The sequence below is a fragment of the Loxodonta africana genome, chromosome 18 (genome assembly GCF_030014295.1).
Source record: "Loxodonta africana isolate mLoxAfr1 chromosome 18, mLoxAfr1.hap2, whole genome shotgun sequence".
NCBI lineage: Eukaryota > Metazoa > Chordata > Mammalia > Proboscidea > Elephantidae > Loxodonta > Loxodonta africana.
Window position 1 is genome coordinate 68,297,905 of NC_087359.1, and position 27,233 is coordinate 68,325,137.

The window sequence follows — 27,233 nt, forward strand, 5'->3', positions numbered from 1 at the left end:
TTACGCCCGGCTTTCCCGAGCCCGAGGAAGTGAAAGCCTTCCCAGGTCCCCAATGCATGCTGGGAGCTGTAGTGCTGTTCCTAAAGACGGGGCCGTGAAGTCATCGGTGGCCGCCGGGAGCCACCAGCACGTGGCGGCGAAGGGGCGGTGCGCGCTAGCGGTCGGCACCCGGGGGCGGCAGTTGCCGCCCGCCCTCGCGTCTCTGCTGCGGTGCCCTCCCGACATGCCCGAGGAGGCGGGCTTCCCCCCGGCCAAGAGATTCCGGCCGGGCTCCGGGCCTCCGAGCCGCTCCGGGTCCTACCCGCCCGGGAGGCGAGTGGTGATGCTGCTGACTGCGGGCGGCGGCGGCGGCGGAGGCCGGAGGCAGCAGCCGCCGCTGGCCCAGTCCTCCGTCAGTCCGTACCGCGAGGCCGTGGAGCTGCAGCGCCGGAGTTTGCCCATCTTCCAGGCTCGGGGGCAGCTGTTGGCCCAGCTCCGAAACCTGGACAGCGCGGTCCTCATCGGTGAGTGGCCGCGCGGGCGAGCGCCTCCTTGCTTGCCGGCTCTGCGAGAACACCTTTTCTTAGTGCCTCGGACCCTATTTCACTCATTCGTTTCTGCAGCAAACCTGAACGCCTTTTGTGTGCTAGCCCGGGAAAGGGCCTCGAAGAGCCGGACAGCCCTGTCCTGGAGGCGCTCACAGTCTGGTGGGAGTGGCCACCGTGTAGGCAAAGACCTTCCCTGTGAAAGCGCTTCTGTGGAGGGGCGTACCTGGACTTTGGGAGCTTAGAAGAGTGGATCTGACCCAGTCTGGGAGGAAGGTGGGAGGAGGTGGTCCCGGTGGCGTTTGAGCTGAGTCTTAAATGGTGAGAATGAGCGAGGTGGCAGGAGGGAGGGCATTCGTTCTCCACCAAAGGAGAGCCAGCGTGAGAGAGCAACTAAAGGCGAGAAACAGTCCGGTCTGATGGGCAGTAGTAGTTTGAGGTGCATGGATTAAGAGGCAGAGTTGCCAGAGCCCTTGATCCCCAAGGTTTAAAGATGGGCAAAGTAAGAGGGGCTCCTGGAGGAGCGAGAGACTGAACTGCTAAAGAGGGGAAGAAGACCCAGGAGAGCTGGTGGTTAAAGGAACAGAGCTGTAAGAAGGAGAGTGAGCAGACCCAACGGTTAGATCCAGTAAGGTAGGGACCAAAAAGATGCCCACTGAATTTGTACCAGAGGTATTGATTGTGGACTCTACTCAGCTATTTCAGCAGAGCCGTAGGGGGAAGAGCTGACTTGTCACTGACTGAGGAGTAAGTAGGAGAGGAGGGAATGAAGACAGTGGGAGCAGACTTCTGTTTTGAGAAAAAAGAGGGAGGCCGAGAGGAACTTGGAAGTAATCAGACGTTGAGGGGAAGAACACAGTACAGAGGGAGGCTGAAGATGGAAGGAGTGCACTGAGGAGCAAAGATGGGGAGGTATGGGGAAGAAGAGTGCTTGGCGACAAGGCTAGATGCAGAGTGGCCTGAAATAGGTCTAAGAGGCCATGGGGCTGGAGAAAGGAGGTAAGAGTGGGCGTGATTGTAAAAGAGCTTGTAAACCCATAAAAAAAAAAATCAAAGTCATTGCCATTGAGTCAATTCCGACTCATAGCGACCCTATAGAACAGAGTAGAACTGCTCCATAGAGTTTACAACGAGCGCCTGGTGAATTCGATCTGGTTGCTTTTTGGTTAGCAGCTGTAGCACTTAACCACTATGCCACGAGGGTTTCCAGAAGGAGGTTGGGGAGATCGTATTTGAAGACTTCACTTTTTCTATGAAATAGGCACAGGAGCTCTGCTGAGAATGGGAGGCCCAGGCCTCAGGTAGACCCTTGGGGAGGATGAGGACAGAAGGCAGGCTGCAACACAAGAAAAGAGATCAGTGGCAGTGCTGGGTGTCTAGGTGCACTGTGGCCCTGCTACAAACCTATACCTTAGTTTGCATGCTTGGGTTATTTTATGTAGCAATGCTTGGTTGCCTTCTTTGCCCCGTAAGAACAGAGAAGATGATTGGAGAGAGACATTGATCTAAGTTTGGGGTTTGCCTGATGGATTCAGCAGGAGGAGTGCAGAATAATCAAATTCTTAGTCCAGGATTCTTGCCTAGGTCAGGAAGGGTAAGCAGTCAGTGGGGCCTGGTGGACTGGGAGAAAATGGAGGAATATTAGCATTGTAGGGGTCTGTGGGGTTAGAGAGGTATAGTGTTAGCAAGGGAGGGGAAGACGAACAGGTTTACAGAATTCAGTGTTCTAATTAGGCACTGTTAAAAGAACCTGTGTTGTTGTTAGCTGCTGGGAGTTAGCCTTCAACTCATGGCAACCCCAAGTACAATAGAATGGTCCCTCACCATCCCCGTGATTGGTTGTGGATCAAACGGCTGTGGCCCATAGAGTTTTCATTGGCTGATTTACAGAAGTAGACAGCCAGGCCTCTCTTCCTAGTCTGGCTTAGCCTGGAAGCTCCGCTGAAACTTCTTTACCATAGCAACATACAAGCCTCCGCTGACAGGTAGCTGTTGGCTATGCCTGAGGAACCTTGGCCAGAAACGAACCTGGGTCTCCTGCATGGAAGGTGAGAATTCTACCACTGAAACCACCATTGGTGCTTACTGTTTGCAAGATGCTCAAGTACATGGAAAAGACAGCCAGACCTTCTCTGCTGTCTAGGAGCTTCTGGTACTGGAGGAAGAGAGAAGCATTTTAATACTTCAGTGCAGTGTAGGATGGTCAGTGCTAGAAGAGATGGACAAGGCACTAAGGAATACAGAGGAGGTGCAGCAGTGCAGCCTTAGGGGAGGGAGTGAGGTCTAACTCATCCAGGCACTGTACTAGGCATCTGACGTGGATTATCTCAGTACAACAATCCCTAGGCAGGTACTACATCACCCTCATTTTAGAGATGAAGAACCTAAGGCTTAAAGGTTAAGCAACTTGTTCAAAGGTAACACGCTAAATGGCAGTCAGGATTCAAACATAGGAAGTCTGACTCCAGAGCCTGCACTCATTACCATGTAGCAATGCTTGGTTGCCTTCTCTGCCCTGTAAGAGCAGAGAAGATGGACGGAGAGAGACATTGATCTAAGTTTGGGGTTTACTTGATGGATTCAGCAGGAGGAGTGCAGAATAATCAAATTCTTAGTCCAGGATTCTTGCCTAGGCCAGGAAGGGTGAGCAGATACACACACATGCATACACAGCAGCCACAGCAAAGTCTTAGTCTGCAGCTTTCTTTAAGCACTCTGCCATTGCCCACACTGTTACAGAATGCCTGCCTGGCAAACTCTACAGAGTACATGCCTCAAAATATTTGCATGAAATATTTTAAATTAAAAAATAACTTAATTAGAAAATGGAGATAAGTAAAAAAAATTTACTATGCCACCATCTTAGAAGAGAGACCGTTAACACCTTGTGTGTTTTTCTATTTAGACTATGTATAAAATACATTAAGTTTTTTAAAAAGATCATACAGTTCATTGTTTTGAATTCTGCTTTTTTCATAAACTGTACCATGAACAATATTTCCAGATAACTAAGCATTCATTTAAATATCTTTAAGAATAATACATGATTATGGTGGCACAGTGGTTAAGCACTTGGCTGCTAACTGAAAGGTCAGCGGTTTGGACTCAACAGCTGCTGTGCGGGAGAAAGATGTGGCAGTCTGCTCCTCTAAAGATCCCAGTCTAGAAAACCCTATGGGGCAGTTCTCTGTCCTGTAGCATCACTATGAGTCAGAATTTACTGAATGACGGTGGGTTTTACGGTAAAACGTTAACAGTATGGAGGGGTGGTAAAGTAGGAGAGAAATCCTCGAACCTCCTATTTCCACTCCTCAGAGGCTCTGTTAAACCTCTTATATATCTTTCTAGAAAAATTGTATGTATGTTCTGGTATATATGTGGGCATTGATAATGACTGGGGGAAAAGACAAGTCCCAGAACCACATATAGGGCATTTAATTGTGCGTGTGTGTGTGGCCTGGAGCTCCACTTAAAAAGTATCTTGGAGGCATTTGACAAAGTTCAACACTCATTCATGATAAAAACTCTCAGCAAAATAGAAATAGAAGGAAAATTTCTCAACATAATAAAGGGCATTTATACAAAAAGCCAACAGCCAACATCACCCTAAGTGGAGAGAGCTTGAAAACATTCCCATCGAGATCGGGAACCAGATAAGGATGCCCTTTATCACCACTCTTATTCAACATTGTGCTGGAGGTCCTAGCCAGAGCAATTAGGCTAGATAAAGAAATAAAGGGCATCCAGATTGGCAAGGAAGAAGTAAAAGTATCTCTATTTGCAGATGACATGATCCTTAGGCAGAAAACCCTAAGGAACCCTACAGAAAACTACTGAAACTAATAGAAGAGTTCAGCAGAGTATCGGGATACAAGATAAACATACGAAAATCAGTTGGATTCCTCTACACCAACAAAAAGAACATCGAAGAGGAAATTACCAAATCAATGCCATTTACAGTAGCCCTCAAGAAGAGAAAATACTTAAGAATAAATCTTACCAGAGATGTAAAGGACTTATACAAAGAAAACTACAGTACACTTAAGCAAGAAACCAAAAGAGACTTACATAACTGGAAGAACATACCTTGCTCATGGACGGGAAGACTTAACATTATAAAAATGTCTATTCTACCAAAAGCAATCTATACATTTAATGCAATTCCGATCCAAATCTCAAGGACATTCTTTAATGAGATGGAGAAACAAATCACCAATTTCACATGGAAGGGAAAGAGGCCCCGAATAAATAAGGCATTACTGAAAAAGAAGAACAAAGTGAGGGGCCTTACTTACCTGATTTTAGAACCTACTATACTGCCACAGTAGTCAAAACAGCCTGGTACTGGTACAACAACAGATACATGGACCAATGGAACAGAATTCAGAATCCAGACATAAATCCATCCACATATGAGCAGTTGATATTTGACAAAGGCCCCAAAACAGTTAAATGGGGGAAAGACAGTCGTTTTAACAAATGGTGCTGGCATAACTGGATATCCATCTGCAAAAAAATGAAACAAGACCCATACCTCACTCCATGTACAAGAACTAACTCAAAATGGATCAAAGACCTAAATATAAAATCTAAAACGATAAAGATCATGGAAGAAAAAATAGGGACAACGTTAGGAGCCCTAATACATGGCATAAACAGTATAGAAAACATTATAAAGAACATAGAAGAAAAACTAGATAACTGGGAGCTCCTTAAAATCAAACACTTACGCTCATCCAAAGACTTAACCAAAAAAGTAAAAAGACTACCTACAGACTGGGAAAAGGTTTTAGCTATGACATTTCTGATCAGCTCCTGATCTCTAAAATCTACATGATACTGCAAAAACTCAACTGCAAAAAGACAAATAACCCAATTAAAAAATGGGCAAAAGATATGAATAGACACTTCACTAAAGGGGACATTCAGGTAGCTAAAAGATATATGAGGAAATGTTCACGATCGTTAGCCATTAGAGAAATGCGGATCAAAACTACAATGAGATTTCATCTCACTCCAACAAGGCTGGCATTAATCCAAAAAACATAAAATAATAAATGTTGGAGAGGCTGTGGAGAGATTGGAACACTTCTACACTGCTGGTGGGAATGTAAAATGGTACAAGCACTTTGGAAATCGATTTGGCGCTTCCTTAAAAAGTTAGAAACATAACTACCATGCGATCCAGCAATCCCACTCCTTGGAATATATCCTAGAGAAATAAGAGTCTTTACATGAACAAATATATGGACACCCATGTTTATTGCAGCACTGTTTACAATAGCAAAAAGCTGGAAGCAACCAAGGTGCCCTTCAACGGATGAATGGATAAATAAATTATGGTGTATTCACACAGTGGAATACTACGCATCGGTAAAGAACAGTGAGGAATCTGTGAAACATTTCATAACATGGAGGAACCTGGAAGGCATTATGCTGAGTGAAATTAGTCAGTTGCAAAAGGACAAATATTGTATAAGATCATTGTTATAAGAACTTGAGAAATAGTTTCAACTGAGAAGAAAACATTCTTTTGTGGTTATGAAAGGGGGTGGGAGGGAGAGTGGGAAAGGGGTATTCACTAATTAGATAGTAGGTGAAGGGAAAGACAGCACACAATACAGGGGAGGTCAGCACAATTGGACAAAACCAAAAGCAAAGAAGTTTCCTGAATAAACTGAATGCTTCGAAGGCCAGCGTAGCAGGGGCAGGGGTCTGGGGACCATGGTTTCAGGGGACATCTAAGTCAATTGGCATAATAAAATCTATTAAGAAAACATTCTGCATCCCACTTTGAAGAGTGGCGTCTGGGGTCTTAAAATGCTAGCAAGCAGCCATCTGAGATGCATCAATTGGTCTGAACCCACCTGGATCAAAGGAGAATGAAGAACACCAAGGACAGAAGGTGATTATGAGCCCAAGAGACAGAAAGGGCCACATGAACCAGAGACTACGTCATCCTGAGGCCAGAAGAACTAGATGGTGCCCAGCTACAACTGATGACTGCCCTGACTGGGAACACGACAGAGAACCCCTAAGGGGGCAGGAGAGCAGTGGGATGCAGACCCCAAATTCTCATAAGACCAGACTTAATGTTCTGACTGAGACTGGAAGGACCCCAGTGGTCATGGCTCCCAGACCTTCTGTTGCCCCAGGACAGGAACCGTTCCCGAAGCCAACTCTTCAGACGTGGGTTGGACTGGACAATGGGTTGGAGAGGGATGCAGGTGAGGAATGAGCTTCTTGGATCAGGTGGACACTTGAGACTATGTTGGCAACTCCTGCCTGGAGGGGAGATGAGAGGGTGGAGAGGGTTAAAAGCTGGCAAAAAGGACATGAAAAGAGAGGGTGGAGGGAGAGAGTAGGCTGTCTCATTAGGGGGAGAGTAATTGGGAGTGTGTAGCAAGGTGTGTATGGGTTTTTGTGTGAGAGACTGACTTGATTTGTAAACTTTAAAAAAAGCATCTTGGACATCTTTTAATATCAGTTCATATAAATCTACCTTATTCTTTTGAAAAGTACAACATTATGTAATAGTTATATTTCGTTTTGTGTTTGCTGTACCAGTTACCTATTGTTGAACATTTATATTGTTTCCAGCATTTTGCTATCATAAGCAAGGCTGAATAAAACATCTGTGAAGCTGTATCTTTTTTTGAAGTGATATCTTTACACACTTCTTTGATTATTTCCCTAGAATCAATTCTGGCACCTGGAGTTGTATGGCGAAGGTTATAACCGTGCTAACCATTTGGGTATAATCGGGCCTCCCGAGAAGCAGTACCACCATCGGTGCCCCCTCAGCAGTGTCCACAAGTGCCCATCTTCCTGAAGCTTTACAGACTCAGTGTTTTCTTCTATCTGATTTCTCTGACTTTGTTTGGTAAAGTTTGTTCTAATTTGCATTTAAATGAGACTTTTTTTTTCTCTCCTAGGGGAAACTGGCTCAGGGAAAACAACGCAGATCCCTCAGTACCTCTATGAAGGAGGGATTGGCCGCCAGGGCGTCATTGCTGTGACCCAGCCCCGTCGGGTGGCTGCCATCTCTTTAGCTACCAGAGTCTCAGATGAGAAGAGAACTGAACTTGGGAAGCTGGTACCTGATTTTCTTCTTCACTGTCAGGAAGAGACAGTTCTCCTACCATCCTAACCCTCCTCCCGTGTTCTGAATGAGACTTTTCTTTACAGACAGAAAGTCTTTTTCTTGCCACAGTTGTTTATACTCATCTCAGAGTTCTCCAGTTCCTAAGAGACCAGAGCGGCTGACAGGCTGTTAGTCGCCATTGCTTTCAGAATCTTTGGCAAGTTGGATAAAATAGTTCTCTTTGAGCGCTGTTAAGGTTTCGGTAACCTCTGTTAAGTAATATTTACATATGTTTCTAGAAAGATTATAAGCATTATTCTAGCAAAGATGTGGGTGTTGATAATGAGTGTAAAAAAAAAAAGCACGTCCCAGACCATATGTAAGACAGATTTGTGTTTTTGTGTGGGTGTGTGTTCACTTAAAAACTGCTTGAGGCTCTCTCCATATCTGTACACAGCTTCACATGAAAGCAGCAAGTAGCCTGGGGTTTGTAGGTTAATTTTAAGTTCTACGTATTTGTGTATTTTCCAGTTTTTCTTCTGTTATTAATTTCTAGTTTCGTTCAGTTGTGGTTGGAGAAGATACTTTGTATTATTTCAGTCTTTTTAAACTTACTAGCACTTGCTTTGTGACCGAGCATGTGACCTGTCCTGGGGCATGATCCATGTGCACTGGAGAAGACTGTACATTCTGCTCTTGTTGGCTGCACTGTTCTATATATGTCCGTTAGGTCTAGTAGGTTTATAGCGTTCTTCAAGTCCTCTATTTCTTCATTGATCTTCTTTCTAAATGTTCTTTTGTAGGTTAGTTTAAATTCTTTGTGACACTTATTACCACTGCAGTCTTTTTGTGTTTCTCCCCCGCCCTGGGACTATGTCACCCCCAAGCAACAGAGCAGTGTCAGTGTTGGTCTTGTTCACAGTGATGACGCAGGCACCCAGCACAGCGCTAGACAGGAAGCAGCTGTGCAACAGGTGTTTGATGAATGAATGGATGATTTTTTCACCCAGGTTGGCTATACGGTGCGCTTTGATGATGTCACCTCGGAAGACACCAGGATCAAGTTCCTGACTGACGGCATGCTCCTGCGTGAAGCAATTTCGGACTCCCTGCTCCGGAAGTACAGCTGTGTCATTCTGGATGAGGCCCACGAGCGGACTATCCACACAGACGTGCTCTTTGGGGTGGTGAAAACTGCACAGAGGCGGCGGAAGGAACTGGGAAAACTGCCTCTCAAAGTACGTCTAGCACGTTTAAGGAAATAGTCCTTTATTTCGTCCTCGGCTTGTCTTTCTTGGCCTATTCTGCTTCCAAACCACGGGGGAGTTAGCCGCGATGGGAGCAACGCAGGCCTCGATCATCTGCCTTTCCTGTCCCAGTTTTGTTTTCATCACGTCTGTGCTCTCTTGCATAGGTGATTGTGATGTCAGCCACAATGGATGTGGACCTCTTCTCTCAGTACTTCAACGGAGCCCCCGTCCTCTACCTGGAAGGGAGGCAGCACCCAATCCAGGTTTTCTACACCAAACAGCCTCAGAGTGACTACCTGCATGCGGCATTGGTTTCCGTCTTCCAGATCCACCAGGTATGGGCTGGGCCTCAGCTTCCTGAGGAGTTCTGTGGCACCCTGCAGTTGACATTGACAGAATTCGGCCTGGAACACAAAAGCTGCTGACTCAGACAGCTCTGTGAGTTTGTCGTGTTTGGGTTTTTGTCCTTTTTTTTTTTTTTAATTACATTTCTTATTTTCTCTGAAAAGAATAATAATTCAACTGTGAGTGCAGAAACTGACCAACATCTTTGCTCAGCTAAACCGGACAGCCTCCATATGTGAGAGCAGTGGCTTGCAAATGTGTTTTGATCATAGCCCCCAGGTGGAAGCAGCTGAGAGCACATTTTACTTTGTAACCCAGTCCATGGTGCCTGGCACAGGTATATGATCAGTGAGTGCCAGCCAGGGTATACATGTAACTGAGACAAGCTTTATGGAACTACTTTTACTACATGTCATATAGCATTGTATTTTATTAAAAATAAAGAAAATATTTTCCACTTCATTTAAAAAAAAAGGTTGATATTGGTCCAGTAGAAACCCTGGTGGCATAGCGGTTAAGTGCTACGGCTGCTAACCAAAGGGTCGGCAGTTCAAATCCGCCAAGCGCTCCTTGGGAACTCTGTGGGGCAGTTCTACTCTGTCCTGTAGGGTCGCTATGAGTCGGAATCGACTCGACGGCAATGGGTTTGGTTTTTTTTTTTTAATGGTCCAGTAATGGGTCACTACTTATAGTTTAAAAAAGCTGTGTAGTAGAAAAACCTTCCAGAATCTTTTTTCATTTTATGAAGCACGTGCTTAAAAAGATGATTGATGGGATCATCTCAGTTTTGTTTTGTTTGTATAAAAATGACCCTTTTTACCTTCCCATTAACATTCTGAGAAAATCTAGAGGCAGACTTTTTTTTTAATCCATTTTTATTTTAATCTAAGTGATACATGTGCAGCCTAAAGTTTAAAAAGTCAAGTGGTTAATTCTAAAAGGCTCATAATGAAAAAAGGGCAGTTGCTTTAGCTTCCTCATCTCGAATCCTCGCTCTTTAGACACAGCCACTTTCAATTCCTTAGCTGTTTCCTCTGAGTATTACTACCACACAGGGAGTCCTCGACTTACGACGGGATTCTGTTCTGACAACTCGGTCCTAAGTAAAATACCTCATTTTTTTTTCCTTCGGTTTTCATTATTACTGCCTTTTATTATCTTTATCTTTATAAATCTGGTGGTGTTTTAAACAGTAAATCATAAAATTGAAGATCTGGGAGTGAATACCTGAGAATGATAATATCAGCAAATTCTGAGCTGCAACATGTTGTTGTTAGGTGCTGTTGAGTGGGTTCATCAGTAAGTGCTTCAAGTCCTCTCCGCGTTCAGGAGGCACGGTTGTGTCATCTGCGTAGCGCAGGTTGTTAATGAGTCTCCTCAAGTCTTGATGCTGCGTTCTTCATATAGTCCGGCTTCTTGGATTATTTGCTCAGCATGCAGACACACACCTTTTCTGATTTTAAACCATACAGAATCCCCTTGCTCTGTTCAAACAACTGCCTCTTGGTCTACATACAGGTTCCTCATGAGCACAATTAACTGTTCTGGAATTCCCATTCTTCGTAATGTTGTCCATAATATGTTATGATCCGTATCATCGCATGCCTTGCGTAGTCAATAAAACACAAGCGAACATCTTTCTGGTGTTCCCTGCCCACTCTGCTTCCGAACCCCGGATCCATCTGACATCAGCAGTGATATCCCTGGTTCCACATCCTCTTCTGAATCCAGCTAGAGGTCCTGGCAGTTCCCTGTCATTGTACGGCTGCAACTGTTTTTGAATGATCTTCAGCAAAATTTTACTTGCCTGTGATATTAATGATGTTGTTCAATAATTTCCACATTCTGTTGTATCATCTTTCTTTGAAATGGGCACAAATAGGGATTTCTTTCAGTTGGTTGGCCAAGCAGATGTTTTCCAAATTTCTTGGCATAGACGAGTGAGAACCCTCAGCCCTGCATCCATTTGTTGAAACATCTCAGTATTCTATCGATTCCTGGAGCCTTTTTTTTTTTTAATTTTTATTGTGCCTTAAGTGAAAATTTACAAATCAAGTCAGTCTCTCATACAAAAATTTATATACACCTTGCTATATACTCCTAATTGCTCCTCCCCCAATGAGACAGCCCGCTCCTTCCCTCCACTCTCTGTTTTCATGTCCATTCCGCCAGCTTCTGACCCCCTCTGTCCTCTCATCTCCCCCCTGGAGCCTTATTTTTTGCCAATGCCTTCAGTGCAGCTTGGACTTCCTTCAGTACCATCAATTCTCGATCATATGCTGCCTCCTGAAATGGTTGAATGTCGACCAGTTTTTTTCTTGATACAGCGACTCTGTATTACTTCCTTTTGTTTTTTTGTTTTTTTGATGCTTCCTGCATTGTTCAATATTTTGCCCGTAGAATCCTTCACAATTGCAACTCAGGGCTTGAATTTTTTTCTTCATTTCCTTCAGCTTGAGAAATGCCAACTGTGTTCTTCCCTTTTGCTTTTCTAATTCCCGATCTTTGCATATTTGATTATAATACTTGGTCTTCTTGAGCTGCCCTTTGAAATCTTCTATTCAGCTCATTTCTACCATTGAGTTTAGCTCCTCTAAGTTTAAAAGCAAGTTTCAGAGTCTCTTCTGACATTCATTTTGGTCTTTTTTTTCTTTCTTGTCTTTATAATGACCTTTTGCTTTCTTCATGTATGATGTCCTTGGTGTCATCCCACAACTCGTCTGGTCTTAGGTCATTAGTGTTCAGTGCATCAAATCTATTCTTGAGTCTCTAAGGTGTGTCTCTTGTAGGCAGCATATAGATGGATTGTGGTTTTTTTAATCCATTCTGCCACTCTCTGTCTCTTTATTGGTACATTTAGACCATTTACATTCAGCGTAATTATGGATAGATATGAGTTTAGTGCTGTCATTTTGATGTCTTTTTTTGTGTGTTGTTGACAGTTTCTTTTTCCCACTTAATTTTTTGTGCTGAGTAGTTTATATATTGTCTTTTCCTCTTATTTGTTGTTGTTGATTTCGTTTTTGCTGAGTCTTTATTTTTTTCTTGTATTTTATTTTGGTGAGTAGCATTGTTAGTCTCCTTTGTGGTTACCTGAATACTTACCCTGATTTTTCTAAGTTTAAACCTAACTTTTATTTCTTTATATCGCCTTGACTTCCTCTCCATATGAAAGATTTATGACTACATTTTTTAGTCCCTCTTTATTGTTTTAATGTTGTCTTCTTTCACATAATGACATCACTGTTTCCTTGTTTTGAGCATTTTTTTATCTTGATTTATTTTTGTGATTTCCCTATCTGGGTTGACATCTGGTTGCTCTGGCCTGTGTTCTAGACTTGGGTTGATATCTGATATTGATTTTCTAACCAGAGAACTCCTTTTATGATTCCTTGTGGTTTTGATTTGGTTTTTACGAATTCCCTAAACTTCTGTTTATCTGGAAATGTCCTAATTTCACCTTCATATTTGAGAGACAGTTTTGCTGGATATATGATTCTTGGCTGGCAGTTTTTTTCCTTCAGTCCTTTATATAAGTCATCCCATTGCCTTCTTGCCTGGAAGGTTTCTGCCGAGTAGTCTGAGCTTATTCTTATTGATTCTCCTTTGTAGGTGACTTTTCGTTTATCCCTAGCTGCTCTTAAAATTCTCTCTTTATCTTTAGTTTTGGCAAGTTTGATTATAATATGTCTTGGTGATTTTCTTTTGAGATCTACCTTATGTGGAGTTCGATGAGCATCCTGGAAAGATACCTTCTCATGTTTCACGTCAGATTTATTCTTGAGATGGTCTCCAGATTCGGGTGGGATATACTCGAGGTTGTATTTTGTTTCTCATGGACTTGTTTTGATATTCTTCAGCTTCAACTTGAACTTGCATATGAGCAATTAATGGTCTGTTCCACAGTCAGCCCCTGGCTTTGTTCTGACTGATGATATTGAGCTTTTCCTTTGTCTCTTTCCACAGATGTAGTTGATTTGATTCTGGTGTTTTCCATCCAGTGAGGTCCAAAAAAAAAAATGTATATAGTTGCCATTTATATTGTTGAAAAAAGGTATTTGCAATGGAGAAGTTGTTGGAGTTAAAAATTCTATCGTGCAATTTCCAGTATCCTTTCTATCACCAAGGCCGTATTTTCCAAATACCAGTCCTTCTTCCTTGTTTGCAACTTCTGCATTCCAATCACCAGTAATTATCAATGCATCATGATTGCATATTTGATCACATTCAAACTGCAGAAGTTGGTAAAAATCTTCTGTTTCTTCCTCTTTGGCATTAATGGTTGGAACGTAAATTTGAATAATAGTTGTATTAACTGGTGTTCCTTATAGGCATATGGATATTATCCTGTCACTGACAGCGTTGTACTTCAGGATAGATCTTGAAATGTTCTTTTTGACGATGAATGTAACACCATTCCTCTTCAATTTGTCATTCCGAGCATAGTAGATCAAAGGATGGTCTGATTCAAAATGGCCAATACGAGTCCATTTCAGCTCACTAATGCCTAGCATATCAATGTTTATGCATTCCATTTCATTTTTGACAACTTTCAGTTTTCCTAGATTTGTGCTTCACACATTCCATGTTCTGATTATTAATGGGTGTTTGCAGCTATTTCTTCTCATCTTGAGTCGTGCCACATCAGCAAATGAAGGTTCCAAAAGTTTGACTCCGTCCACATCATTAAGGTCGACTCTACTTTGAGGAGGCAGCTCTTCTCCAGTCGTATTTTGAGTGTCTTCCAATCTGAGGGATTCATCTTTTGCCACCATATCAGACAGTGTTCTGCTGCTATTCATGTTTTCACTGGCAACTTTTTTCAGAAGTAGACCGCTGGGTCCTTTTTCCTGGTCTGTCTTACTTTGGAAGCTCCACTAAAACCTATCCACCATGGGTGACCCTGCTGGTATTTGAAATAATGGTGGCGTAGCTTCCAGCATCACAGCAACACGTAGGCCACCACAATACAATAAATTGACAGACATGTTGTGGGTGCAACATATTACTAACGATAAGATGCACCAAAAAACAAAAAAATGGATGGTTTTAAGTGTGGTTTGTCATAACGCGAATATGTTGTAAGGCGGGGGACTACCTGTATTTCTAAATAGCCTGCTTATATTGCATTTCTTGATTGGTCAATGTTGTTGTTGGGTGCTGTCAAGTTGATTTCAACTTAATAGTGATCCCATGTGACAGAGTAAAACTGTCCCATAGGGTTTTCTTGGCTGTAATCTTTAAGGAAGCAGATTGCCAGGCTTTTCTCCCACAGAGCTGCTGGGTGGGTTTGCACTGCCGGCCTTTTGGTTAGCAGCTGAGTGCTTAATCGTTGTACCACCAGGGCTCCTTTGATCACTATTAAGCATTGTACATTAATTTATTACCATGGTAGGTGAGGACTTATAGCACAATGTCCTTAAACCAAGCATCTGTGAGTACAATAGTATGGCCGTAGGATGCTAGCAGTCTACCATTGTCGCCTCCTGTCTTGTAGGACACAGTTGTACAAGTGTCTAATGTACTTTTGATAAATTTTTCCCCCAAATGTCCTAACAGCTATTATAAGCATATCATTAGTATTTTTAATGCATTCAGACCCAGCCCATTTTTTCCCTGGAGTCTTTTGGTTGCTGTTCCAGTTGGAAGCGGTTGCTCTCCTCGGCCCCCGTGCCGCTGCAGCCTGAGCTTCTGTCAACTCTGAGTAATCCCACTCTTCACCTCTTTATAGGAAGCCCCTCCTTCTCAGGATATCCTGGTGTTCCTCACCGGCCAGGAGGAGATCGAAGCGATGAGCAAGACCTGCCGCGACATTGCGAAGCACCTCCCGGATGGCTGCCCCGCGATGCTGGTCCTTCCTCTGTACGCCTCCCTGCCCTATGCACAGCAGCTCCGTGTTTTCCAGGGGGCCCCCAAGGTAAGCACACCGCCTCCTGTCCAGCCCCATCCCTGGGCACCCAGACAGATGGTGCCGTTCCCCAGTTCCTGATGAGGTGGACAGGGTGGGGTGTCCAGATACCAGATAAACTAATTGGAAAGCTAGCAGAAATACAGTGTGTACCTACAGACATAGCACTCCTGAGGTAAGAACGGGGAGACAGCTGTCAGGGCAAGGGTAAAAGGTTAATGAATGACCCCTCTAAGGCCCAACACAAACAAGCTGCAGTTGTCCATTCATCAACTTCCTGTGACGTGCCAGGCACTGTACTCATGTGTTACATACAGGGTCTCTCGTCCTCTCAAGAACCAGCCAGCTAGGTTATGGTCCCATTTTATAAACATTGAAGTCCTGAGAGGTGAATTGCTCGGGGGTCCACAGTAGCGGTTGGCAGGGCCAGTATTCCCACCCGTATCTGCCTGCTTCTGAACCTGGTGCCTGTTCCTCTTTTATCTCGTTGCCTCAAAATACACTGCTGAGACTGTGCCCCACCTTCCACTGCCTGTCACCGGTTTTCATAGCTGACCACCACAGAATCTCTCGTTAATAATGGAGTCGTATTTTTTTGATCATGTGTGAGTTGTTTGGGAAATTAATGGTGAGGAATATGTTTTAAAACTTCTGAATCATGTGTGTCATATGGCTTTTTGGTTTTCTTTTAGGGCTATCGCAAAGTGATCATTTCAACCAACATCGCTGAAACCTCCATAACCATTTCAGGAATAAAATATGTAATTGACACGGGCATGGTTAAAGCAAAGAAGTATAACCCTGGTGAGAATCGGTAGCTCACGAATGTCTCTTCTGTGTCTCCTGAGCAGCTGTTGCATTTCCTCTATCCCACAGTTTCCCCCAAGCAAGCATTTCACGTTTGTAGCCAACTCAGATTAAGTGAGACAGTCCAGAAGCCATGTCCAGAAAGGAGTCCTGAGGCAGGTATGCAAGACCCAGAAGGCAAGGTGGGAGGAGGAGCCCAGGCTTATTAGCAAGACAGGGAACAGGGACAGGGACCTGGGCCAGGGTCTGGTCAAACCCAGACAGAAGCTGCAGGGGCAGCTTGCTACCAGGCCCAAGGCTCTCTCAAGAAATAACTTTAGAGTATGGCTGGTTTGAGCAGATTCCCTAGGCTGGAGTGAAGGGAGAGGCACCAGCTGTTTCCTGAGAATGCACTGGGGAGCTTGCTTGACGTCAGTTTATTCATGTCTGTTTTACACCTCGCCTTATTCTGGAGGATTGGAGGCAGGTGAAATGATTGCTTCCAGATGGCTAGCTGAAATCCAGTGCCAGGCATTGGGGGGTGCTAGCGTTCACATGTGTGTCCTTCAGTGCTAATGTACGAGAAAGGGCTTCGTTCTCGAGGCCTGGCACAGACTGCATCTCCATCAAGACAAGTCATGTCCTTTACTCATAGGAAGCGAACATCATAGCCATCCCTGTGTTTTAATAGATCAGGGAGGCGGAGAAAGCACAGCCACTTAGGGCACTTAATTTCTGAGTCACTGACAAGGAGACCAACCATCCCCTAGTTTGCCAGCAACTGTCCCGGTTTTGAAGGAGCCCTGGTGGTGCAGTGGTTACAGCACTTGGCTGCCAACCGAAAGGTCGATGGTTTGAACCCACCAGCTGCTCCACGGGAGGAAGTTGTGGCAATTTATCTCGTAAATACTACCGCCTTGGAAACCCTCTGGGGCAGTTCTACTCTGTCCTGTAGGGTGGCTGTGAGTCTGAATTGACTCGACAGCAATGGGTTTGTTTTTGGGCTTTTGGGTTTTAGTACTGAAAGTCCCACACCCGGGGCAAGCTGGGACGGGTAGTCACCCTGCAATCTGAGCCAAGACCTGAAATCTGCTCTTGTGGCCCCTTGCTGTGAACACAAGGTTTTCCCGATGATTTAGTAACAGATTCCACACAGTGCCCAACTGAAGGCCCCTCTTACTTGGGGCCCCACCACCACAAAGCAGCCTGTTGTGTGCTTTGTAGCCTAGCCTGGAGTTCCTCTGAGTCCCTGCATTGCAGAAAGGTCCCAGGTGTTCTGAGGAGTGCTGCTTCTCAGACGTCAGGGCTGTAGAAACCATCGGTTTATGTGAAGAGTGAAGCACTCGTGTGGCCCGTTCTCCTTGCAGACAGTGGTCTCGAAGTGTTAGCTGTGCAGCGGGTGTCAAAGACCCAGGCCTGGCAGCGCACGGGAAGGGCTGGCAGAGAGGACAGTGGCATCTGCTACCGGCTCTACACTGAGGAGGAGTTTGACAAGTTTGATAAGATGACCGTGCCAGAGATCCAGAGGTGAGCTCGCTGGCTCCTGCTCTCCCGCCACACGTGCCACGTCTCTTCTGTCGGCTGGTGCTTTCCGGGTGTGGCACTGCCCTCACGAGCATGCCTCAGTGGGCAGCTCTGACTCATTGGCTGGAGGACCCGAGACAGGTGAATGCCCTGCGTCTCTCACTCTAGGTGTAACCTGGCCAGCGTGATGCTACAGCTCCTAGCAATGAAAGTCCCAGATGTGCTCACTTTTGACTTCATGTCCAAACCGTCTCCAGGTAAGTGGAGTCCTTGTCATAGTGGAAGGGTCTGAGTAGCTAAACAACCGATGGACCCTCCTTAAAAAAAATTTTTTTAAAGTGTTTTGATAGTCTCCTTTGTTTAGTTTGATTTGGTGGATAACAACATTAGCTATCAGGAGCATCTCAAAATCGGCATATGGTAGGCTCTCTGCCCTCAGTGCAGTCCCTGTGCAAAAGTGGCAGTATCATAGAGGGACTCCCCGTTGGACTCCTTGGCCCCTGGAACCAGTGAAGGTGGCTGAGCGTGGTCCATGGGCTACTGCAGAAACCCAGTGGACTTTGTACCTTAGTCAGCAAAAGGAGCTAAAAGACTGGAATTTGAGAAGTTCCAAAGGTAATTTGAGAAGTTCCAAAGGTGATTTGAGTGCACCTTCCTTTTTTGACTGAATCATGTAAAGAGCCCCAGGAAGGATGCCAGGTGTCACTTCTGAAATGTCTGAGGACAGGGAGATGCCGAAGGGAGAGATGGGATCCCAGCCTTTGTCTCTGCTGGTGTTTAATTGTGCTTAAGTGTGCACCGTTGTCCCTCACTGGTAGTCTCTCTGGGGAAGGAGAATAAATACTTGGGATTCTGAGTGATGATGGTGTTGACATTTAGCATCTCTTCAGTACAGTTTTCCTTTTGTTTCTCCCTCTCTTTTTAAGAAACACAAATGGTAGCATCAACAAAAACAGCCCAAAAGAATGGATTGGGTGTACAGGGCTCTCACCCTTGACCCTCAGGATCTCAGTCTCCCTCCTCTAAAGCTTCCACTGTGACCGTTTCCTAGTCGTTGCCCTCTAGAGAGCACCTGTGCATAATTACACAAATGGAAACATGCGTTAAGCACTGTTCCACAGTTTATTTTTTCTTTCAATTGGTAAATTCCTACCTACAAAGGAATAACGTATATGCAGAGTATACGGAGTAATAAAACACCTGCGTGCCCACTGCGAGTGCCGTCGCAACCCTCGGGCCCGTCCCTGGCTGTCCCGGCTCCCTTCCCGCTCCCTCTCCCACATTGCCTTTGTAGCTCTCTTGCATTTCTTTACTGTTTTATGATGTGTGTACATGCCCCTGAATGATACCCTGTTGAAGTTTGCATGCTTGTCTGTTTATTCCCTGGCACCCTCTCTTTTCATCCAGCATGTTTTGTACGGTTTGCGTTGATGAATTTTCCCTGCTAAACCCTATGCCACCGTATGAAGAAACCAAAATGTATTTATCCAGTCTCCCACCAATAGACATTCGCACATCGCTTTTACCACTAAATATATTTTATAGATCATTCCCTGTCAGTCTGTATGTATTTACCACATCTTTAGAGATGCTTGTTTATTATTTAATAGGCAATGCATGCACATGGTTCAAAATTCAGAAAGTGTGAAAAGGAATATAGTAAATACTGTTCTTCTCACCCCATCTCCCAGCCTCCTAGGCCACCTCTGAGGCAACTAGTATTTCCGTTGTTTGGTGTATGCAGGATAAAGCAGATGTCTGTTCTTCCCCAATCGTTTTTTTTTTTTTTAATTAGTAGTGGCAGATGGCAGACTCGACGTACAGCTCTGTACCTTGCTGTTGTTCACTCAGCCACTTGCTTTGTACGTTGCTGCATTTAGTGGATAAGAAGCATCCTTGTTCTTTTTCAGGGCTGTATGTGTTTCTGTGGTGTGAATGCCCCCACTTCGTCATGTGTTACTGCTAATAATGCTACAAAGTATCTATGTATGTAGGTCTCTGTATAATGTCTGCGTATAGCTGTAGGTGAAATTCATAAGCATAACGTTGCTGGGTTAAGAATTTATGCACATATTACCAAATTGTTGTTGTTAAGTGCCATTGATTCCAACTCACAGCAACCCTATAGGACAGAGTAGAACTGCCCCTGTAGGGTTTCCAAGGAGCGCCTGGTGGATTCAAACTGCCAACCTTTTGTTTAGCAGCCAGGCTGTTAACCACTGTGCCGCCAGGGCTCCATTACCAAATTACAGGCCGTTAATTAGAAAGGGAATTGAACCGGAGACAATGATGTCGTTAATAGCTTTGAAAAGCATGTCGTGGGGGGCACTGGTGGTTGTGATCTTTGCTGTTCCTTGATGTAGAGTTATCAGAAATGCCCAGAAGTACTGAACTGGCTGCAACTTCTTTTTTTTTTTTTTTTTTTTTTTTGACTCCTTTTTATGTCTGTGTTTCTTTAGATCACGTTCAGGCGGCCATTGCCCAACTGGACCTGTTAGGTGCTCTTGACCATAAGGACGACCAGCTCACCCTGACTCCAATTGGAAGGAAAATGGCAGCATTTCCTTTAGAACCCAAATTTGCCAAAGTAAATGATACAGTCTCCTCAGTCCCCTTTCTGTACATTCCAGGTTAGCCATCCCAGTGGCCTGTGAACCCAGTGCTTTTAGATTAATCCTTACCCCTTCTCTTAAATCCTTTCCACCCCCTCTTTCTGTAGAACACTGATTCTCTTGTGTGTGGGATTCAAGGATGTATTAACTCCTGAGCTCTGCCCACAAGGGATTTGGAGGCCTGTGGGGAAGGCAGGCATCTGTTTTACAAAAAAGCGAAGTAACATTAATATATACGATTGTGGTTGTAGAAACACCTGCCCCTGAACTCCTCAGAAGGGAAGATGTGAAAGCAGCACACAGAACTGCTGTATTCAGAAGCTGGGGAAGAACTTGGCTTAAACAACTGTGCATTCTGATTTGCAGACCATCCTCCTGTCCCCCAAATTCCACTGCACAGAGGAGATACTGACAATCGTCTCGCTGCTGTCTGTGGACAGCGTTCTCTACAACCCCCCTGCCCGGCGGGACGAGGTGCAGGGCGTCCGGAAGAAGTTCATATCCAGTGAGGGGGACCACATTACCCTGCTGAATATCTACCGGAGCTTCAAAAACATCGGTGGAAATAAGGTAAGCCTTGTCCTCTTTATTTCGTGGTATGACAGCTCCTTTCTGGCCTGTGTTGTAAGTGCACCGTCTCTTTCTGGCTGAATCATCTAAGGACCCTCAAGAAGAACGCCAGACTGTCATCTCCAAAAATTGGAAGACAGGGAGATGGAGAGATGCTGGCTTTGGTCTCTGCTTGTGTTTACTTGGGCTTAATTTGAGCAAGTTAGTTAAGTTCTACATAAGCTACATAACAGGTTTTTTCCCTACCTGCCCCAATGTTCTTCCCGGTAGTTTTTGCTTATATAATATTTCAGCCCTCTGGGTCAAGATGGAAAATGGCAGTATATTCTTTGATTTATTAATAAAGTCAGTAAGTGTTCCGTGGTGTACACACTTTTACTTTGCATTTTAAAGCATCCAGTTCTTTAAAGCACTGTCTAGTTTCAGCAGCCATAAGCTTTTTTGCTGTATTTGCCTCACTTTATTTTCAGGGAAGCCCTGATCTCCTTTCCTATCCCTGTTTTCCTCGTGCAACCGCTGTCCTGAGATTGGTGTGTACGTTCCCCGTGGGTGATACACTTTTACTTTATATCCATGCATGTTACGTACTATTTAAGTATTTTCTTATACTGTCCTTTTGCAGCTTGCTTCCACTTCCATGCTGCAGTGAACGTCCATACATGCCTCCTTCTGCGCATGGAGAGAATTTCTCTGGGGCCAGCCTCTGGGAGTGAAGCCGCTGGGTCTGAGCTTTACCAGGCTGGCCGCGTGGCTCGCCAGTGTTGCTAACACCTTTTATACTCCCCAAAGTAATGTATGAGAGTTCCCATTTCCACTGGCCCCTCTGACTCTCAGGCAAGATGACTTTAATTCTGCCAAGTTGATGGATGTGAAATAATACCTCAGTTATTTTAAACTGTTGTCAAGATTCCTTCAGAGATCAAGGGTCCTTACATTTGTGTATTGGCCATTAATAGTTCCTCTTCTGTAGTTGGCTCTTCATGTCCTTTGTCTGTTTTTCTGTTGGATTGTTGGTCTTTTTCTTACTGATTTGTAGGAGTTTTTTGTATATTCTGGAGGTACTAATCCCTTATTGGGTGTGGTGATGCAAATATTTTCTCCTAGTCTGTAGCCCTTTCCATGGTGACTTTTGACATAAGGGCATTTTTAGTTTTACTTTAGTTCGAATTATTAATATTTTCCATTATGGTGCATGCTTTTTAATATAAACATACTTTCCTCTATTTCTGGCACCTGAAATTTTCTCTGTCTACCTTCTGAATTCAACTGTGTTCGAAAATGGTTGTATATATTTTTTCTCTGTAGGAGTGAGGGGATTGTAATATCTCTTTTTGTCCTGCTCAGGACTGGTGCAAGGAGAATTTTGTCAACAGCAAGAATATGCTGCTGGTCGCGGAAGTCAGAGCACAGCTGAGGGATATCTGCTTAAAGGTATTGTTCTTTCCTGCCATTCCCTGGGGGACTAAGCTGTCACTTTTTTCTAGGTAGGATTTTTTTTTAATTGCTTATTGTTAGTGATTATGAAAGTAGTTACCACTGTGGGAAAATTGGAAAATAAGGAAGAAAGTAAAAATTACCCACAATTCCACATCTCACTATTTTGGTTTCTTTCTTGATAGCCATGTTGTTTAAGTGCATTTTTTTTTTCATGTAGTTACATTTATGTATAATCCTTATTCAGCTTTTTTTTTTTTTGGTACTCAGCTTTTATAAATGCTTTTATGAAGTGTTTTTCCACTATTATTAAAATGCTTCATAAGAATTTTTTTAGTGGGAATATATTATTTTTTTAGATTATAAAAGCAAATGAGTATTTGTTAAGTATTTGTTAAACAATGCAGAAAATAGTGACAAATAATGCAAGAAGTTTGAAAGTCTCCCATAGTCCTGCCCTTCCAGGGCTAACCACTGTTAAGGTGGGAGTAGCTTCTACTGGACTTTTTTTCTGTGTACGTGTTTGTGCATCTGTCTCTGTGTATGTGTGTGTGCACCTGTCTCTGTGTGTGTGCACACCTATCTGTGTATCTGCACACCTATCTGTATGTATGTGTGTGCATTTGCGTATGTGTGTGCACCTGTCTCTGTGTGTGTGCACCTATCTCTGTGTGTGTGTGTGTGTGCACCCTGGTTTTTAATTTCTTTTTTTGCATTGTGACACCATGTTGTGGTGAGCAGGGTTTACATGTGAGATCTTTTCCATTTCTTGCTTTCTCCTGAAACAGATGTCAGTGCCGGTTGTGTCATCCCGAGGAAACACGGAGAGCATCCGTCGCTGCCTGGCACACAGCCTCTTCATGAGCACCGCGGAACTTCAGCCGGATGGCACCTATGCCACCACAGACACCCACCAGCCAGTGGCCATCCACCCCTCGTCTGTCCTCTTCCACTGCAAGCCGGCCTGCGTCGTGTACACCGAGCTGCTCTGCACCAACAAGTGCTACATGCGAGACCTCTGCGTCGTGGATGCCGAGTGGCTGTACGAGGCTGCCCCTGAGTACTTCCGGAGGAAGCTGAGAACCGCCAGGAACTGAGCCACCTCAGGCGCTGCCAGAACTGCTGCTTGCCTGGGAGCTTGGCTCACATCTGTCCTCCTAGCAGTCTCTTAGGCCGGCGCTAAGAGAGACATGAGTTTCATGGAGCTGGTGCACCCAGCTTCCAGGAGCTTGGAGGCGTCTTTGTTTACACTTTTATGACTCTACCATGTAGAAAGTATACAGGCCGTTTATACTTTGTAAACTTCAAAGTTATGCTTTTGGTTCTTGCTAGGTGACTTTGGGCGACTTAGTTAATTTCTGAGCCTCAGTTTCCTCATCTGCCAAGTGGGGATGATGATGATAATACTTCCTCTCAGGGTCCAGGTCATGAAGTTAGGGGAAAATGAGTGGAAAGTACCTAGAGCTGTGTCTCACACACGACAGACACAATAGACATACAATAAATTGTGAGCCATTATTGCTTTTTACATGATGGGAATTGAGTACAACAAAATTCCATGAGTTCTTATGACCGTGAGGGGGACACTCCGAGAGGGGCCGTAGGAGGTCACAGAGCTTGGATGTTGTCCTTAGATCTACTTTAATTTCTATCTGAAGTTTTAAAATAGAAAACATAAGAAACTGACTTCTGTAGGAATCTCCAGAGGGAGGTGCTTTTGTCTCTGACCTCATGGGATGGCTGCCCCCAGTGGGCCCTCACTGCCCAGGGTATGGCCTCCCTCTTGCTGTCTCCACACAGAGACCGGTAAGGGAGTGCCCCCAGGTCGCCAGGCTGCGTCTGCTCCAGGAAGTCTCCATCTTTGGTGCCTCTGTAGTACATGTCTCCTGTCAGTGCTCTCAGGAGACATTTCAGCTTCCTGAGCTAAGGTTGATTTGTATCTTTTGAATCCTGTAAGTATAGACGTCAGAAACTGACTTTTTAGTATAATGGCTCCCAGCATACCCAGTTGTCTTTTTTCTCTCTCACTGGGCTCATATAAGCATGTCACCATAAGGAATGGCTCTGGGCTATACCTCAGCCATTTCTCTTCTGGCAGGACCCCTTACTCCGAGAGTCCGGGTGGCGGTGGTGTAGCTGCAGGCCAATGAGAACCCAGAGGGCATTGGCTCATCCCGTCCACATCTTGGCTTTATATTCCTTGCTGCTTATTTATTTTCTGTCATCTTTTTCCTTCTTCTTAGGCACTTGGGGACAATCTGGCTTTGCCACTTCTTAACTGTGCCTGTTACCCACTCCTGCCCTCACTTTCCACATTTATCAGAGGGAATTGGAAGACCTGCACAGTCTTCCTGTTCCCATGTTTTGAGAAGGGAGAAGACACCAAAGGTTCTTCTTAGGTATGCAGTTATCAAAAGCAAATAATCTTTCCCCAGAGAATGTTCGGTCCTGGAAGAAGCTCTTTAATTGTGCTTCATTGGTCTAAACACATCTGTGCAGAATTTGGTCATTTCTTAAAATCGCAAAGTGAATCATGCAGTTTACAGGCATGGGGCCAAACTGTGCCTAGGATCTTCTTCAAAGACAGCGGACAGTCTCTTCAGTCTGGGTCAAGGAACTCTTCCGTGAGACCACGCCCAACGGAGTGCCTCAGTCCCACATTGTCCCCAGTTGTGCACGTGAAGGCCAGATCAGTTTCTATGACACCGGCTCCACCCTTGAGCATTCAAGCATTTAACCTGTGTTCAGGGGCTGTCGGGGCACCTGCGACTTATTTCTATTAGAAATAGCTACATTTACACCCAACAGAATTTGACAGATCCTGTACACCCTGTCTCACTGCGTTCTTAGACTTGTAGCTGAGGGCAGTGGTGGTTCAGTGGTAGAATTCTCACCTTCCACGTGAGAGACCCAGGTTCGATTCCTGGCCAATGCACCTCAAGTGCAGCTACCACTCACCTGTCAGTTGAGGCTTACATGTTGCTGTGATGCTAAACAGGTTTCAGCAGAGCTTCCAGACTAAGGCAGACTAGGAGGAAAGGCCTGGTGATCCACTGCCGAAAATCAGCCAGTGAAACACTGCGGGTCACAACAGGCCAGTCCTGTTGGGCAGGGGGTCCCCGTGAGTTGGGGGCCGACTTGACCGCAGCTAAGAGACACAATTTTTAGCTAGCTCTTCCTCAGAACTACTTGCTTTTACCATTGCTAACTTTCTGAAAAAAAAAAAATTTTTTTTTCCCATGTATTTTATAGAGTGCTAGGGTGTTTAGCCTGACTTGGTAAAAGAAAACATTATATTTCTAATAAAACATTCATCATGATGGTAAAAAATTAGGGGTAGGGTGATTTATTATATTTCTCAGCATATTATCTAACTAGAGGTGTTCTCTGATTCACGCAAAACTTTATGTAGATAATGTCCAGCTTAAGTACCTGAAAGTTTTCCAGAAATAACCGTTTTCCGAGTGGGAGTAAGGGGTAAGGGAGTATAAATCGCCTCTGAGTAGCTTTAACGTTTCTGTATAGAAATACTTTTATCACTAACATTCTGGTAGAGTTTTAATATTTAGGTTTTTATCGTGCTTTTTAAGATGTTAAAACTTTTAACCTGGTTGCTCAGGGATTAAATCAGATTGGAAAACCCATTCTGACTCCTATGTATTACTACAAAGAAAGAAATGGTTATTTTTATTGAGCTGCAGGGAGTAGTATGCTTTAAACTTAGACTTTCTTAAGAAAGTTAAAATGCTTCACAATGATGTTGCAGTATCGTCCTGAGGGACTTTTTTCAATTGATAAAATCTCTGATGATGCGAGACTTCTTTTCCACCCAGTGAAATCCACATCTGGACTAGTCACTAGCTCCCCTGAGCAGCGGCATGTAAATAAATGCACTCCCAGCGTTTCGCACCCTCAGGCCTTCTTCTTGGTCATAAACTGTGAGACATCCGAAGTGAGAAAGGTTTCACTACAAGGGAAAGCACTGCAAACAGTGGGTCCTGAGGGGGCAGCAAAGAACCTTGACGTTGCATCTGTGCTGGTTTTAGCAAGGTACCCGGACAGAGGCAAACATTTGCTCTGGGGTAAAACTCGTTACGTACTGTGACTGGTAAATTTGTTCAATCCAGCTACCAGGAACTGCTTGAAATTGGCCAGATACCATTCCTTAAACATACAAGGAAATACCGCACCTGTGGGGAAACAAAAAAATTTTTTTTTTTTTGGCTTTAACAAAGAAAGTTAATTTTCTTGCAGTATAGTAGGCTAAAAGTCCAAATTCAGGGTGTCGGCTCCAGGGGAAGGTTTTCTCTCTCTCTGTTGGCTCCGGAGGAAGGTCCTCATCCTCGATCTTCACATGGTTGAGGAGCTTCTCAGGCGCAGTGACCCCAGGTCCAAACAACACTCTCGTGGTGCTTTCTTGGTGGTATGAGATCCCCAACTCTGCTTGCTTCAAAACAAGAATTTTATTCTATTTTATTTGATCAGAATATTGTAACTTGCAAAAAAACGAGTCAGAAAAAAAATGGTTTGGGTTTATGTTGCATTTTGAGTCTGGTCTTGCTCAAACAGCTCTATAGAAACATCAGCTCTTGCATATGTAATGCTGAAATTTGCACATGACTATCAAGTCCATTAAAAATCAACCTTGTACATGATGTGTGTGGCTTCTTTTTTGGGTCTCCTTTCCCTATTTACGGACGGTTGTTTAGAATATACCAAGTAATTAGTCTTAATCTTTCTCACTAATTTGGGAAGACATACTTTCTCGGTACTTTATACATCCCGTGGGTGATTCCTAACCTGAATCTGATACAAACCATAGCTTCTTGCTCCAGAACAATGATGTTCAGAGCTTGGGTGCGAGGCTGGAGGGAGGGCACAGACCCTGGCCCGCGGGAGTGAGGGGAGGCGGCCAGGTCCATCAGCAGTACCAGGAGGTGTCTGCGGAAGGAAAAGTGAAGCCACGGGCTGTGGGCGCACGGGCATGAGTTAACCATCTGGTGGGAGGGAGGATGAGGTACCAGGAAGGCCTCTTAAAGGAGGTGACTTCGCAGTTGGGGTGTTCACGAAGTCCTATTAGTCCTGTCGCGCTCTGAAAACAGTAGATGGAAACTCGGAGAGTCTAGCATCCACAGGCGACAACTGATGCTGGCGATTTATACAGACTTGGACGTTACTCAGGTCGACTCAGAACCG

General features: G+C 44.4%; 1 protein-coding gene and 1 non-coding gene across 3 annotated transcripts; both read left to right on the plus strand.

Annotated features, from left to right (window-relative positions):
* Nucleotides 1-208: 208 nt before the first annotated feature.
* DHX33 (DEAH-box helicase 33) lies at nt 209-26,706 on the plus strand. Of its 2 annotated transcripts, XM_003416863.4 has the most exons (12): nt 209-503; nt 7,460-7,620; nt 8,619-8,846; nt 9,023-9,193; nt 14,935-15,120; nt 15,804-15,915; nt 17,265-17,424; nt 17,590-17,678; nt 19,881-20,008; nt 20,400-20,603; nt 21,948-22,034; nt 22,826-26,706. In XM_003416863.4, the coding sequence occupies exons 1-12, from the start codon at nt 224-226 to the stop codon at nt 23,132-23,134; spliced, it is 2,115 nt and encodes a 704-aa protein (XP_003416911.3). In that variant the 5' UTR covers nt 209-223; the 3' UTR covers nt 23,135-26,706. The 2 variants fall into 2 exon arrangements, 1 of the variants encoding a protein (XP_003416911.3); XR_010318441.1 differs by lacking the exon at nt 22,826-26,706 and having other exon boundaries at nt 19,881-20,051.
* On the plus strand, nt 24,902-24,972 carry TRNAG-UCC (transfer RNA glycine (anticodon UCC)). Its single transcript has one exon. It is a non-coding gene; the product is annotated as a tRNA-Gly (tRNA).
* Nucleotides 26,707-27,233: the final 527 nt, after the last annotated feature.

Coding starts and splice junctions, on each gene's coding strand:
- DHX33 (XM_003416863.4), top strand. CDS start 224: ATGCCCGAGGAGGCGGGCTTCCCCCCGGCCAAGAGATTCCGGCCGGGC. Junction 8,847..9,022: donor TGGGAAAACTGCCTCTCAAA/GTACGTCTAGCA, acceptor TCTCTTGCATAG/GTGATTGTGATGTCAGCCAC. Junction 22,035..22,825: donor TGAGGGATATCTGCTTAAAG/GTATTGTTCTTT, acceptor CTCCTGAAACAG/ATGTCAGTGCCGGTTGTGTC.